Source organism: Geospiza fortis, unplaced genomic scaffold, assembly GCF_000277835.1.
Source record: "Geospiza fortis unplaced genomic scaffold, GeoFor_1.0 scaffold173, whole genome shotgun sequence".
NCBI classification, from domain to species: Eukaryota; Metazoa; Chordata; class Aves; order Passeriformes; family Thraupidae; genus Geospiza; species Geospiza fortis.
Genome location: NW_005054334.1, coordinates 2,822,455 through 2,834,333, shown reverse-complemented (window position 1 = coordinate 2,834,333; position 11,879 = coordinate 2,822,455). Strand labels below are relative to the sequence as shown.

The 11,879-nt window shown below is 51.7% G+C and overlaps 1 protein-coding gene across 1 annotated transcript; it reads left to right on the top strand.

Annotated features, from left to right (window-relative positions):
• The first annotated feature begins 235 nt into the window (after positions 1-235).
• On the top strand, positions 236-9,137 carry RAC2 (Rac family small GTPase 2). The gene is made up of 7 exons (XM_005421824.3): positions 236-450; positions 3,396-3,467; positions 4,661-4,778; positions 6,225-6,287; positions 6,953-7,112; positions 8,004-8,138; positions 8,877-9,137. The coding sequence occupies exons 1-6, from the start codon at positions 416-418 to the stop codon at positions 8,132-8,134; spliced, it is 579 nt and encodes a 192-aa protein (XP_005421881.1). The 5' UTR covers positions 236-415; the 3' UTR covers positions 8,135-8,138; positions 8,877-9,137.
• The last annotated feature ends 2,742 nt before the right edge of the window (positions 9,138-11,879 follow it).

Here is an 11,879-nt window from a genome sequence, read left to right as displayed (position 1 = left end):
TCCAAAGCTTGGATGATAACGGAGGGAGGAGAAACCGCACCCTTCCACATTCTCACCCCGCTTCCAACCCTTGTCCAGCTGCCCTGGAAAAGCAGTTTGGTGCCCCCCGCTGTTCCTTGGGATGAGGTGGGAAGGGAGTGGGTGAGACAGGCAGGAGAACGAGAAATATTACAGCAGTTGTCATCCAAGGAGTCTGAGCAGCTCCGCCTTCAGCCAGCGGCCTCTGCCACAGCGCTGCGGCTGCGGTGGAGGGGCGGAGGGACCCGAGGGTGATCGCCGAGAGAAGTTCCCTCTTCCACTTCCTCCCTCCTTGCAACCTGCTGTTGATACCCACATTTGCCCATCCCTCCCTGCTGTTTGCCTTGGCCTGACTTCCCTTTGCCTCGGGCACCGTCCTCGCCACGGGTGCGGAGCCATGCAAGCCATCAAGTGTGTGGTGGTGGGAGACGGGTACGTACCCTGGGGTTTGCGGGCTGCGGGGCGGGACACGGAGAGCGGGCCATGCTTGGTGAAACTGCCCCGCTTGACTTCTGACCTCTGCAGCCTTGTTACTACTGCAGACATGCTCTTCCTCCCTCCCCGGGCAAGGGACGTTCCTCTGGGAGAGCGGGGAAGAGGGCATTTCGCAGGGCATCTGCACGGAATGCTGATCGTGCATCTGCATTTCCATCTGCATCCATGGGAAGCAGAGCAGGTCTGTCCCGCGCACAGGAGGCGATGGTGTCCCTGTCACATTCAACCTGTAGGCAGGAGTTAGATTTAAAACCCATTACGATTTAAAACCCATTAGGTGCAAGTGCTCTCCTGCAGGTGAATGGCTCCTTGAAAGCCATGTGCTCACTGGGAATGACTGGGAGAGGGCATGGCACTCTGGACCTGGCAAGATGTCTGTCAGGATCTCCATATTCGGCTTTTCTCAGCAGGTTAGCCCTGGGCTGGGGTGTGCTGGAGACTGCTGGCAAGCGTCCTCTGTGGGCACAAGGAGAAGAAGCTCTTTCCACTGAGTTAGACACAAGCATAGGCCAGCTTGGGAGTGGGAGTATTAAAACCTTGCCTTCACAACATGGTGGCTTCTCTGCCTGTGTCCCCTGATGCCTGGAAATGGCCTGATCCGTGCCTTCAATGAGTTTAGCAGTCATCACTGCCTGGGGCAGGAAGGATACAGTGGACAGAGCTTCTTCTTGCCCTGTGGGATGAGTAAAGGCAAGGGAGGGAAGGAGGAGAGTCTGTGCTTGGAATGGAATAGTTTAATTCCTTTCCACCTAGAAGCTGGCCAGACTTCTCTGGAGCAGCTGTAAGGTAGCAGATGAGGAGACATTTACAGCCGTGCTGCTCCCCACAGTCACTTCCTCCTTTAGACCTCGCCTGGGAAAGAAGATGTCTGCACACATACATGTCAGACGTGTTCTCAGGGGCTGGGGCAAGGGGGCGGGAAGGAGGGATGAGGAAAGGCAGAGCCCCAAATAAAAACCATAACCTCTAAGAAAGATCCCCTTAAGGCTTTAAATTGGAGCTGGATTAACAACTCCACTGGGCATTTATCTGTTACCCAGCTCCCCAGCCCCCAGTTTGCCCCTCACACACAACACCAGCTCTGTAGTCTTCCCTCAAGGCAGCATCCCCTCGCATCATGGTTAACCCCACCACACGTCCTGGGTTACCAATAGTAGATTGTTATTATCGGTAACAGTCCTGCTCTCAACCCCTGGGACCTCAATTCCTCTTAAATGTCTCCTGTCTCATCATTTTGCTTCTCTGTACACGGCACCTCTGTGCACCTCTCGCCATCTTGCAACACAGCCCCCATTGCTCTGAGCTCTTGGTTCACCACCCCTTACCACCCTCCCAGCATGCCAGCAATGTCACCCTCTTGGCTCAACCCTAACAACCACAGGACCTTCTCCTATCGCTCAGCTCCCTTGTTCTCCCATAGCTGTTCTCCCCCCATATCCTCTCCATCCCACATCACTGACTTCTCAACATGCCCTGGCTTCAATCACAGGAGCCTGCAGATGCCACTAACCTCCCCTCTGTGTTGTAACCTTCTCCCCTTCACTGACCCTTTGCACAGCTCTCTGTTCAGCCACACCAATTCAGAACCTCCCCTTCATCCATGACCGGTCCACTGACAGGCCCACAGATCTCCTGAGGCATTTCCTACAGACCTTCACCTCTCTCCATAACTCCTTGATAAGAAGGAAGCAAGGCACCTGGGGAAAGAGCAGGACTGAGAGAGGAGGATCTAAGAAAGGGGGGTGGCAGGAGGAAGAACAAGAAACAAATGTCAGAGCCTGCCGAAAAGCTCAGCTGCCCCGCAGTCCAGCAACAGAGGCAGGTGCCTTGTGACCAGGGTGCCTATCAAGGACACACAAAAAGGCAGAACTGCAGCCCTGTGGCTGGGGACTTTGCAGGTACAGTGAGATGGTCTGAGAATCCCCAGCAGCAGAATTCCAACCTTTGCCCAGGAAAGACCTTTCCCTCCTCCTGGGCTGTGCTAGTTGAGGCAGGTTGCTGTCACCACCTCCTTTTCCTGTGTTTGTAACTGAAAGAAGGCCAAGCTTTCCTAGACCACACAAACCTGAGAAACAGCATCCCAGCAGGAGAAGGATTTTCTTTCCAACACCTGTCTTGGCTGCTTTATTTTCTTCCAATTTCTCTGAACTTCTTTCCCTCACCACAGGCTTCAGCTTGCCCACAACACCTTCCCCCACATGATTGCCTTATTGCTCCTTATCCCACCAATGCTCTCACCCAGTCTGGACTGTGCTGCTGCCTTGCTGTCCACCCTGCTGGAGCAGGCTGTGAGGCAGGCTGAGGGGAGAGGAAGCACCAGCTTCCAGCTCAGAAACACCACCAGCAGCCTCCATCAGCCATGGGGGCAGGCACCTCTCTGGCTCCCTACAGCACTCTGTGCCGGTGTTGCTGCAGGTGGGAAAGAGCGGTAAGTCAGTAAAAGTTGCTACCAGTCTCTGGCCACAGCAGCTGAAAAGCAGGAGTGCCTGTTGTCGAGTGCTGAAGCTGCATGGCAGCTTTGTCAGGCACACCAAGCCAATGCCCCTGTCCTGGCTGTGAGCCTACAGCACTCTGCATGCACTGCAAAATGGGCTCCATCTCCGAGTGGATGTGTTTTACCCAAGTCGTCTCTGTACTAGACCATAAAACAAGCCCTCATGCCCAAAGACAACAAACATTTCTGGGCGACAGCCTGTCTTTCTTCCTGCCAGGTTTCTAACGTGTGGTTGTGCACTGTCTGGCCCTGTGAATGTGTTCTGCTTCCAGGGGTCTCTGGATAGGGCTAGGTTAGAGGTGTGGAAGGATTGCCCCATCTCCATCTCAGCCTAGCAAGACTACCTGCACCTCCATGAATTCCTGCCATTGTTTTCTTTCTCTTCCAGGGCAGTGGGAAAAACCTGTCTCCTTATCAGCTATACCACCAATGCCTTCCCAGGAGAATACATCCCCACTGTGTGAGTAATTCATGAACAGGTCCTGGAGTGGGTGGGAGGCATGAAAAGCAGGATGTGAAGGGGCTCAGTGACCCCTTGTTGTGCACTCCGTGGGTCACAATCTCCATGCCAAGCAGTGGAAATCCTGTGAAGGTCTCTCTAACTTTGGACCTGTCACCTTTCACGAGAAGCAACCTTATAAAACCCTGGTATAAATGGGATATTTGGGAGACTCCAGCCAACTTGAGGTCTATCTGCTTGCTAAGTTTACAAGTAGCAGATGGGATCCTGCTGGCCTAAACAAACAGGCACTAGGCTACTACAACTGGGCCAGACCCAAGAGAAGGCAGGTGGATGGACATGGGACCCCACTTCCTTCCCTGTCCAAAGCACTTGCTGTCATTGCAGCAGTCATAGATTCTGCATGGAGCAGAATCACAGAATGGGTTGCAAAAAACCTCTGAGATCATTAGGTCCAAACACTAGCCAAGCCCTGCCAAGCCCTCTACTAAATCATGTGCCTTCTAATGTGCAGATGCCATGAACACATTCAAAAGACCTTTGTGTTGGTTCCTCCCTATCACTGGTTTTCCTTAATCTGGGGAAAAACAGTGCCAAAAGGACGAGGAAGTAAAATTTTCTAGGATGAGGGCAGGAACTTCTCTGTTGCTTTATTATCCATTTTTTTTCCTACCAAGACTTTACTCCTAAACTTGCAATCCTGACAGTTGTTCTATAATATTTCAAGCTCAATTGTCAAAGAGTGATGGGACACATTGTTCTCAGTTCCAGCAGGGCTGTTGAGGAGCACAGCAAACTACAGAGACATGGATTCTTCTTCACTTCTAAGAATAAAAGTAGAACACAGAAGAAGGACAGGGGCTTGGCTCTAGAGTAGGTGCAGTTGTGGGAAGGATATTGGGGAAGAAATGGGAAAAGAAAACGATTTGTGAACTTGCATGCAAGGTATCAAAGGTGTAGCTGCAGCCAGGCACCCTGCCCAGGACAGCTGAATGATGGGGAGGAGGTGATGAGTGGGAATTCCATAAAGTGGAGGTTAACAGGAAAGCAGTGTCACCCAGGTGAGCTGAGGAGAGGAATCACCAGCCTTTGCTCCACCCCTATGTGGGGTGCACATAGTGAACCCCACCTCCACTACTGGAAGGGCTCCCTCTTCTCTTGTTTGAGCCATGGCCTATGTCTCTGAATTTCAGATTTGATAACTATTCTGCCAACGTGATGGTTGACAGCAAGCCTGTAAATCTGGGACTGTGGGATACTGCTGGACAAGAGGATTATGACAGGCTGAGGCCGCTCTCTTACCCGCAGACGGTGGGTCACGCTGCATGCCCCTCCTCCCTTCCTCCCTCAGTACATCTCCATCCCTCGCTGCAAAACTCAACATGTGCCATGGAACAGTGACAGGGAAGTTACTGCCTCTCTCTGGACTGTTATAAGAATATCTCTGTTGATATACAACTGCCTTGAAACCAAAAGTTGAAAGATACCTTAAGGGTATTTTGGAGCCTTTATCTAAGCTCCCATAAATGAGCAAGAAAATGAGACATGCAAAGACCTCTTGAGCCCAGCTGACACTGACTTTGTGTGAGGCAGATGCCTTACACAGCTCTGGAAAAAACCTTCTCTTTGTAAAGTTAAGATGGTTCATGGAATTTAAAGAGCTGAGGCAGGAGCTTGTCACATTTCTGTGAACCCCACTCTCCTGACTTCTGCCTTTTAAAAGAGGTATGATTTGTGGGCATGTGTTTGATCTGCTGCCTCTAGCAGAACAAATGGGTGCCTCAGATACTGTGTTCACCAGTCTTTCGCCACACTGACAGAATGATTTCAGGATTTGAGGATCACCTTCTTTGGAGAATGTTGTTTCAAGCAGTGTTTTGGCAAGCTCAGAAAGACCTTGCTGCATCAGACATTAGTCTGAATGTTGCCACTGCAGTCAAAAAGGTTAGGAGTTGATTAGAAATTATTTGTTTGAGCTAGGTTCAGCCACCTAAAAATCAGACGCCTGATGTAAGATGGTTTTGCCTACAGTCAGTGCAAGCAGGTCTGATTCTCAACAGCATGCTTGCATCCGCCCTGGGACATATCTCAAGGATAGGTGGAGGAATGTTTCTCCAAGGTATTTGTCTCTGATAGCTATAGAAGTATGGAAGTGGATAGGCTGGGTCTGGTGCCACTGCTCCAGCTAGGTGAAGCTGGATGAAATAGATATAACCTTGATGAGCTGGTATGGTTTTGGTTTTGTTTGGTTTGCTCTGGTTTTAAAGGAAGTCTGAATTCTATCATGCCCTGGAGAATTGCTTACCTGGAGAGCTAAAACTGCCTCCTCTGAGTCCTGTGTGTATACTTTTTAGGCTGAAACTAGGTCTGTCTCAACTGTAGGCAAAATTACTTTGGCCTGAAAGCCCTCTGGTGTTCCATGAGAAATGAGCAGGAAACTGTCAGGCCGTTTCCCATGAGGATGAGTGTGCCAACCACAAAAACCCCATCCTCAGAGCTGACCATTTGGCTCTTCTGATAATAGTGGCTATGGTTACCATGACTCAGGGGAGCAGAGATCCTTCTCTCCACTGGAGGCAAGAAGCAGCAGTCAGGACTTTTGTATTATAGAGAGCTTTCCCAAGCACAGCCCTCTGCTGCAGAGGGAGGGTGCTGCCCACACAGACCTTCCCTCCCCTCCCCTCCCCCCTCCTTCCTGCTTCATCGTGCCATCCCATGCTCCCATCCTAACTCTGCATCATGGTTGTATGCCTGCAGGATGTCTTCCTGATCTGCTTCTCCCTTGTCAGCCCGGCATCCTATGAAAACGTCCGTGCTAAGGTGAGACCCTCTCCTGGTCCACCAGCGGCTGAGGGAGGTGATGGTGGTGGTGGTCTTGCAAGAACAGTGATTATGGGTGGAAACAACCAGCAGGACATCTAGGTTCAGGAAGTCATACCTCTTTTCTGTTAGTCAGAAACCTCCTTCAGATGCATTTTCTGGTTCATTTAAAGAAGGCAGACAACTCTACTAATGGGCTAGTATTCATCTTGCTGGGCTATTGTGCTGTCAGATCACAGACTTATATTCTGATGGCATCTTTCAGCCAGGATTGTCAAAGCACAGACACACAGGACTGGTCCATAGGGTATAGAAGCAGGTACCCACAGCTTTTAGATGGGAAGTGAGGACAGAAGGGAGAGATTGGTGAACAGAGAACAAGAGTATGTCCTTCCTACCACTTTAATGTTCTTCCCTGCGTGGGAGGGTTGAGGGCTGAGAACAGCTGGTGCTTTTGCATAACAAAATTTGAGCTCCCTGTCAGGGATTTTGCCTGAGGACCCAGCAACAGGAGTTGGCCTGGGCCAGGCTATAGCACCAACAATGGATGTGAGAAAGGACAGGCTGTTAGCTGACATTTTTTTCAGGAGTGCCTCTTATTTCCCATGTGCATGCCCATACATGTGACCTCTTCTCACACCTTTGGCGCTTTGCTCCCTTACTAGTGGTTCCCCGAGGTGAGGCACCACTGCCCAAGCACCCCCATCATCCTCGTGGGCACAAAGCTGGATCTCCGGGATGACAAGGACACCATTGAGAAGCTGAAGGAGAAGAAGCTATCCCCCATAACGTATCCTCAGGGTCTTGCTCTGGCCAAGGAAATAGGTATGTATTTGGGAGTCATCTGGGACCTACTGAAAGGAGAGAGGCAGAAGAAAAGGGCTTCACCTCAATTTACACGAGGCTTTTGTAGTGGTATCGCACAGTGGTGTCTCCAAGGGACACAAGGAGACACATCCAGGGTCATGGGACAAAATGCACTTCAGGAGACTCAGGAAGGAGATCTGCTTCTTGAGGAAAGCTCAACTCCTCAGCTCTCTGTTTTGTGCCTTTCTCTGGCCACCATCCTCCACATAAACACATAACCACACACTTTCACATTCTCCTCCCCTTTTACTCTGCTTACTTCTATCTGGGACAGTATTTTTTCTGTGCAAGCCACAGCTGCACAGTGGGTAGAGACCACACCTCCATATCCGGAGAGGCAGAAGAGAGGTTTTTAACCTCTCTCAGGAAGAGCTGCAACTGCAGTTTCCTGTCTCTGCTTCTGTCTGCTGGGGCTTATACATGCAATCCCAGGTATGGGTGTCTCACCCCACCATCCAGCTCTTCTCCTCTGTGGCACACAGAAATGGGAGAGAGGGTGAGAAACACAGCTTGAGGGAGTTTTCAAGAAGGAGCTCAGCAGAGGGAGTGTCTGGCCAGGATGACATGGTCAGACTCACACAATGGCTCTGCTCTGGCTACATGGGTAGCCAGTAGGCAAACCTAGGTCTACTGCAGCTGGCAAGCTTTGCCCTGAAGTCAAGACCGTCTGAGTGAGTGAAATGTGTCCTGACAATGTGTAATGTCTTTGATCACCTGAGATGTGTTTATTCAGCTTGGGCAGGAGCCAGGTGCCGTGCTTTCTAGCATAAGGAACAGAAAGCTGGGTATCCCCACTGCCTACCCCAGCTGCCTTCCCCCCGAGTGCAGCAGCTGCTTTCCTCCCAACAGACTCAGTGAAATACCTCGAGTGCTCGGCTTTGACGCAGCGAGGCCTCAAGACGGTGTTTGACGAGGCCATCCGAGCAGTCCTGTGCCCGCAGCCCACCCGGACAAAGAAACGGGCATGCAGCCTCCTCTGAGCAAGTAAGTCTGACAGGGATCCCTGGGAAGGACACCAGTGGTGCTTTCCTGCTCCTGAACCCAGTTGGGGCCACTCTGTTCCTGGTGAGGCTGTTGGAATGGGTCACCTTTGAGGAGAGAGAGGGAGAAGCCGATCCTGCTTGGGGAAAGGACAGGACGTGGTATAGATGCACCCAGGATCAACTTCCTCCTCCTTTCTGCTTGACTGTGGGCAAGTTTGTTCCCATCTCTTGATGTGGGACAGCCTAGGATTTTCCACATGTGCCCTTACAGAGAAGAACTGTCTGTCAGCTTCTGCTGCAGAGGGAACTACAGGCTGCCCTGGGGATGACCTGCCCTGAGACCTATGAGGCCATAGCCTTTGCCTGTAGAAAAAAAAAAAAGGAAAAGAAAAAGTTGTTCATTGTTCATAGCAGTTGCCAATGGCCCTTCCTCTTACCAAACCCTGCTCACCTCAAGGGGTTTTTTGTGTTGTTCATTGGCAAGTGGCAGCTTCTCCTACAGGAGTCCTTTACTCCTCATGTTGTCCCTACCTGCCTCCACTTCAGTACAGGGCAGCAGAGGGAGGAGAGAGGCTTCAGGACAAGAGTCAAAGCTGGTCAGAGCCTGATGAGAGAGGAGTGAGAGCCTGCTAGTTTGGACCCTGTCCCTTCATACTCCCACCATCACCAGAGCAGAGGGAAGGAGAGCAGGAAAATAGTTGAGCTGGTATTATGAGGTCTGTCATGTTTTTGGCTGTAGATCCCGGTCTCATCCTGATGCCAGATGTTGCCCAGCACACAGGAGAGTGATGGCTCCAGCAGCCCAGAGCTCAGCACCTTGGGGTTTTTCCTTCTTTTTCCTTCTGCCGGCTTGAAAGACTGCTGTGGGTCTGTAGCACTGGTTTGACGTTCACACAACGTCCCCGCTCTTGCCTCACCTGCCCAGCTGCCCCTTCCCTTCCTTCCGGGCCCCTGAGGTTACAATGTAGTGAATAAGACGTAATAAACAGACTGTACATTTGTGTCATGTCCGCGATGTGTTGCACTTCGGGTGGGACCTCACCCTGGAGCCGTGAGCAATGGGGCGGCGGGGCTGGAGGCACCGCCCAGCCCTGCCCCTCCTCTGGCAGCCCCACGGCGGGGCTGGAGGCTGTGGGGTGATTGTGAAGTTGCTGAGTGCTCACCTGAGCCCCCCATATCCCTTTTGCCTTTCCTCTGCTCAGTATCCATGCGTTGAAAGGAAAAGTTGTCTCCCCTCTGTGCCACACGGCGGGTGGAATGCAGGCTTTGGGAGGGGACACCTGCATGCAGACTCCTCTCCCTGGGGACTGCCCCCGCAGGTTGCTGGGGACATCTTTCCACCAAAACATTGCTGCATTAATCCTTCTAAGCTCTGGCACTCTCTCACACTGCCAGGCACAGGCAGAGTGAGAATAGGAAGGGGGAGGGCAGGGAAAAAAATTAAAGAGGGAGGAATGAGTCACCAGCCCAGACAAATTGCCTCCAAGACACTAAAATTAAGCTGAAGAGAGTGGTCCCAGCGGTACCATGGATCTGGCAGCTGTGAGCACCTGCTTTCCTGATGCATTGCAGGGACTTCAGAGGAAGTGTTATAGGGTGGCTGCTACTGCCACTACTAGCAGGAGAGGGGTGGGCTCAGGGTGTGATGATTGGCACTGCAAAATCCTGCAGTCCTAGGAGGGCACAGAGAAACTGTGGAGTTGAGCCAGATTACTGCTCCTGGATGCAGCAAGACTTCAGAGCTTCAAAGGCTGCTTCCTGCACTGAGGAGGTGCATTGGTGATGCCAGGTGCAACCAGACACAGTGAAGCTCCCGAGGTACCCTGCTGCCAGGGAGATTTCTGCAGTTCCAATTCACAGTCAGATCTGAATGAGGCAGTTAATTCAGTGATATGACACATTCCCTACTGATAAAGTTCAGCGCAACCCTTGGCAGGCACCCTGTGGCAGGGAGTTCCACAAATATCTGCACTGCACATAGGCTGCTGGATGGATTTCCCAGGCCCCACCCAAAGGTAATACAAATTATGTCAGTCCAGAAAAGTAAAAATGAAGCCTCTGGTATGGGCATATATCTGTGAAAGGGCGAGGGACACAAAGTACTTGAAAATGTTATCTAACCTCCTTTCAGCATCCTAAGCATGACTCAAAGCAATATATTCCCAGTGGTTTACTACTTCTCTCCAGTTTTCAAGCCTTGGCTTTTACCTTTTCAGTCTGCCCCACCCCCTGTAACATACAGCAATGCATATGATGTGTGTGAAACAAAATTCATGTATCTGCCTACCTGTGGAGGTGCACAGGCTGAGCTCTCCTCCCAACACAATCTAAGCAGTTTGCACAGCCCCTCACTGGAGCTGAGGCAGAGAATGGGACACCACTCAGAGCATTGAGGGAGTGATCTGGAGACCTGGAATTTGTGGTGCTATGACTGTGTTTATGCAAGGTTAGCAGGACTGTGTAGAACTCTGCTGTTTCATGGCTGTTTCTTCTAACAAAGGAGCTTCTGCATGGTGCTACAGACACCTGCCCTGCCATGGTAAAGGAAAACCTCTGGGTGCTACCCATGCCATTCCTTTCCCAATGAGGATTCCTCTCTCTTCTGTGTCTCCACACAGCATTGTGGCCAAGTTCTGGCCTAAAGAGGCCTGGCAGCTCTGAAATCCTGTACTGCCTTTATCAGCTCACCTTTGAGCAGCACTGGCTGCATATAAAGTTGCCCAAGTAGGTTTGGATGCCAGACCCTGGCTATGTTGTGCTCGAAGAGATACTGCTTTCTTTTGTTGAAGCTGGAATTTACCCTAGGGGCTCAAATGCTCACAACAGCAGTGGGTGATGCACTGCACAAGGAGTCACTGATGTTGGCTGCAGGGCAGGAAAGGGAGTGAGAATGACAGGGAAGCCCTTTGTGCAGGGAATGGGATGGAAAATCCTTCATGGGACAACTGCTCTCACAAAGATTAATTTCTTTCTTAGATCCGTTTCTTCTGGGTCTATGCCTTCCAGCAGAGATTAAATTTGGTAGGAAAGTTTGGGGCTGTTAAACTGGAACATTTTCCCAATGAAGGTGCAAAAGACATGAGATCATGCATGGAGCCAGGGAAGGGGAAAGAGCTGAAAGAGATCTATCTCTTTCAACTCTCTCTTACCCTGTCTGCCCATCTGCCCTCATCTCCATCCATCTGGAGGTACTCACAGGGTAGGAGAAGGGAGAAGGGTCTGTGTGCTCAACATCTGCCCGATTTCTGAGCACCCTGCCAGACAGAAGGTTTTGCTGTGTGCCTGCAGCTCTGAGCAGTGCCAGTCCTGCCTGCAAGACCTTTGGAACAGGGGCCGGTCTCCTTGGTGCCCCTAGGAGAGCCGAGTCGCCCCCTCCTGCGTGCCACTCTCCCACCACATAGCTGCTCTCTGAATCCCTCTTTTCTTCCTCTCCCTCTTCCCCCCACTGTCCTCAGCTTCTTTTAGCGCACTCCTCATTCCTTCATCCTCCCCTCTTCTGCGCTCCCCTCATCCCTCTGCCCATCTCCTTGCGCCTCCCTCTCCCGCTTTTATTCTCCATCCCGGTGTCTCCCCCCGCTCATCTTTGTTCTCCTGCCCTGCCGTCCATCCCCTGCTTCTCCTCCTTCTGCTGCCGGTGTTTCCGTGCGTGCCGCCCATTGGCTCCCGGCGCCCGGTACCGGCGCTGCGCTCCCCCTGCCCGAGCCCGCGGATGGCGGGGGCTGCGCGGGGCACAGACGCGGGG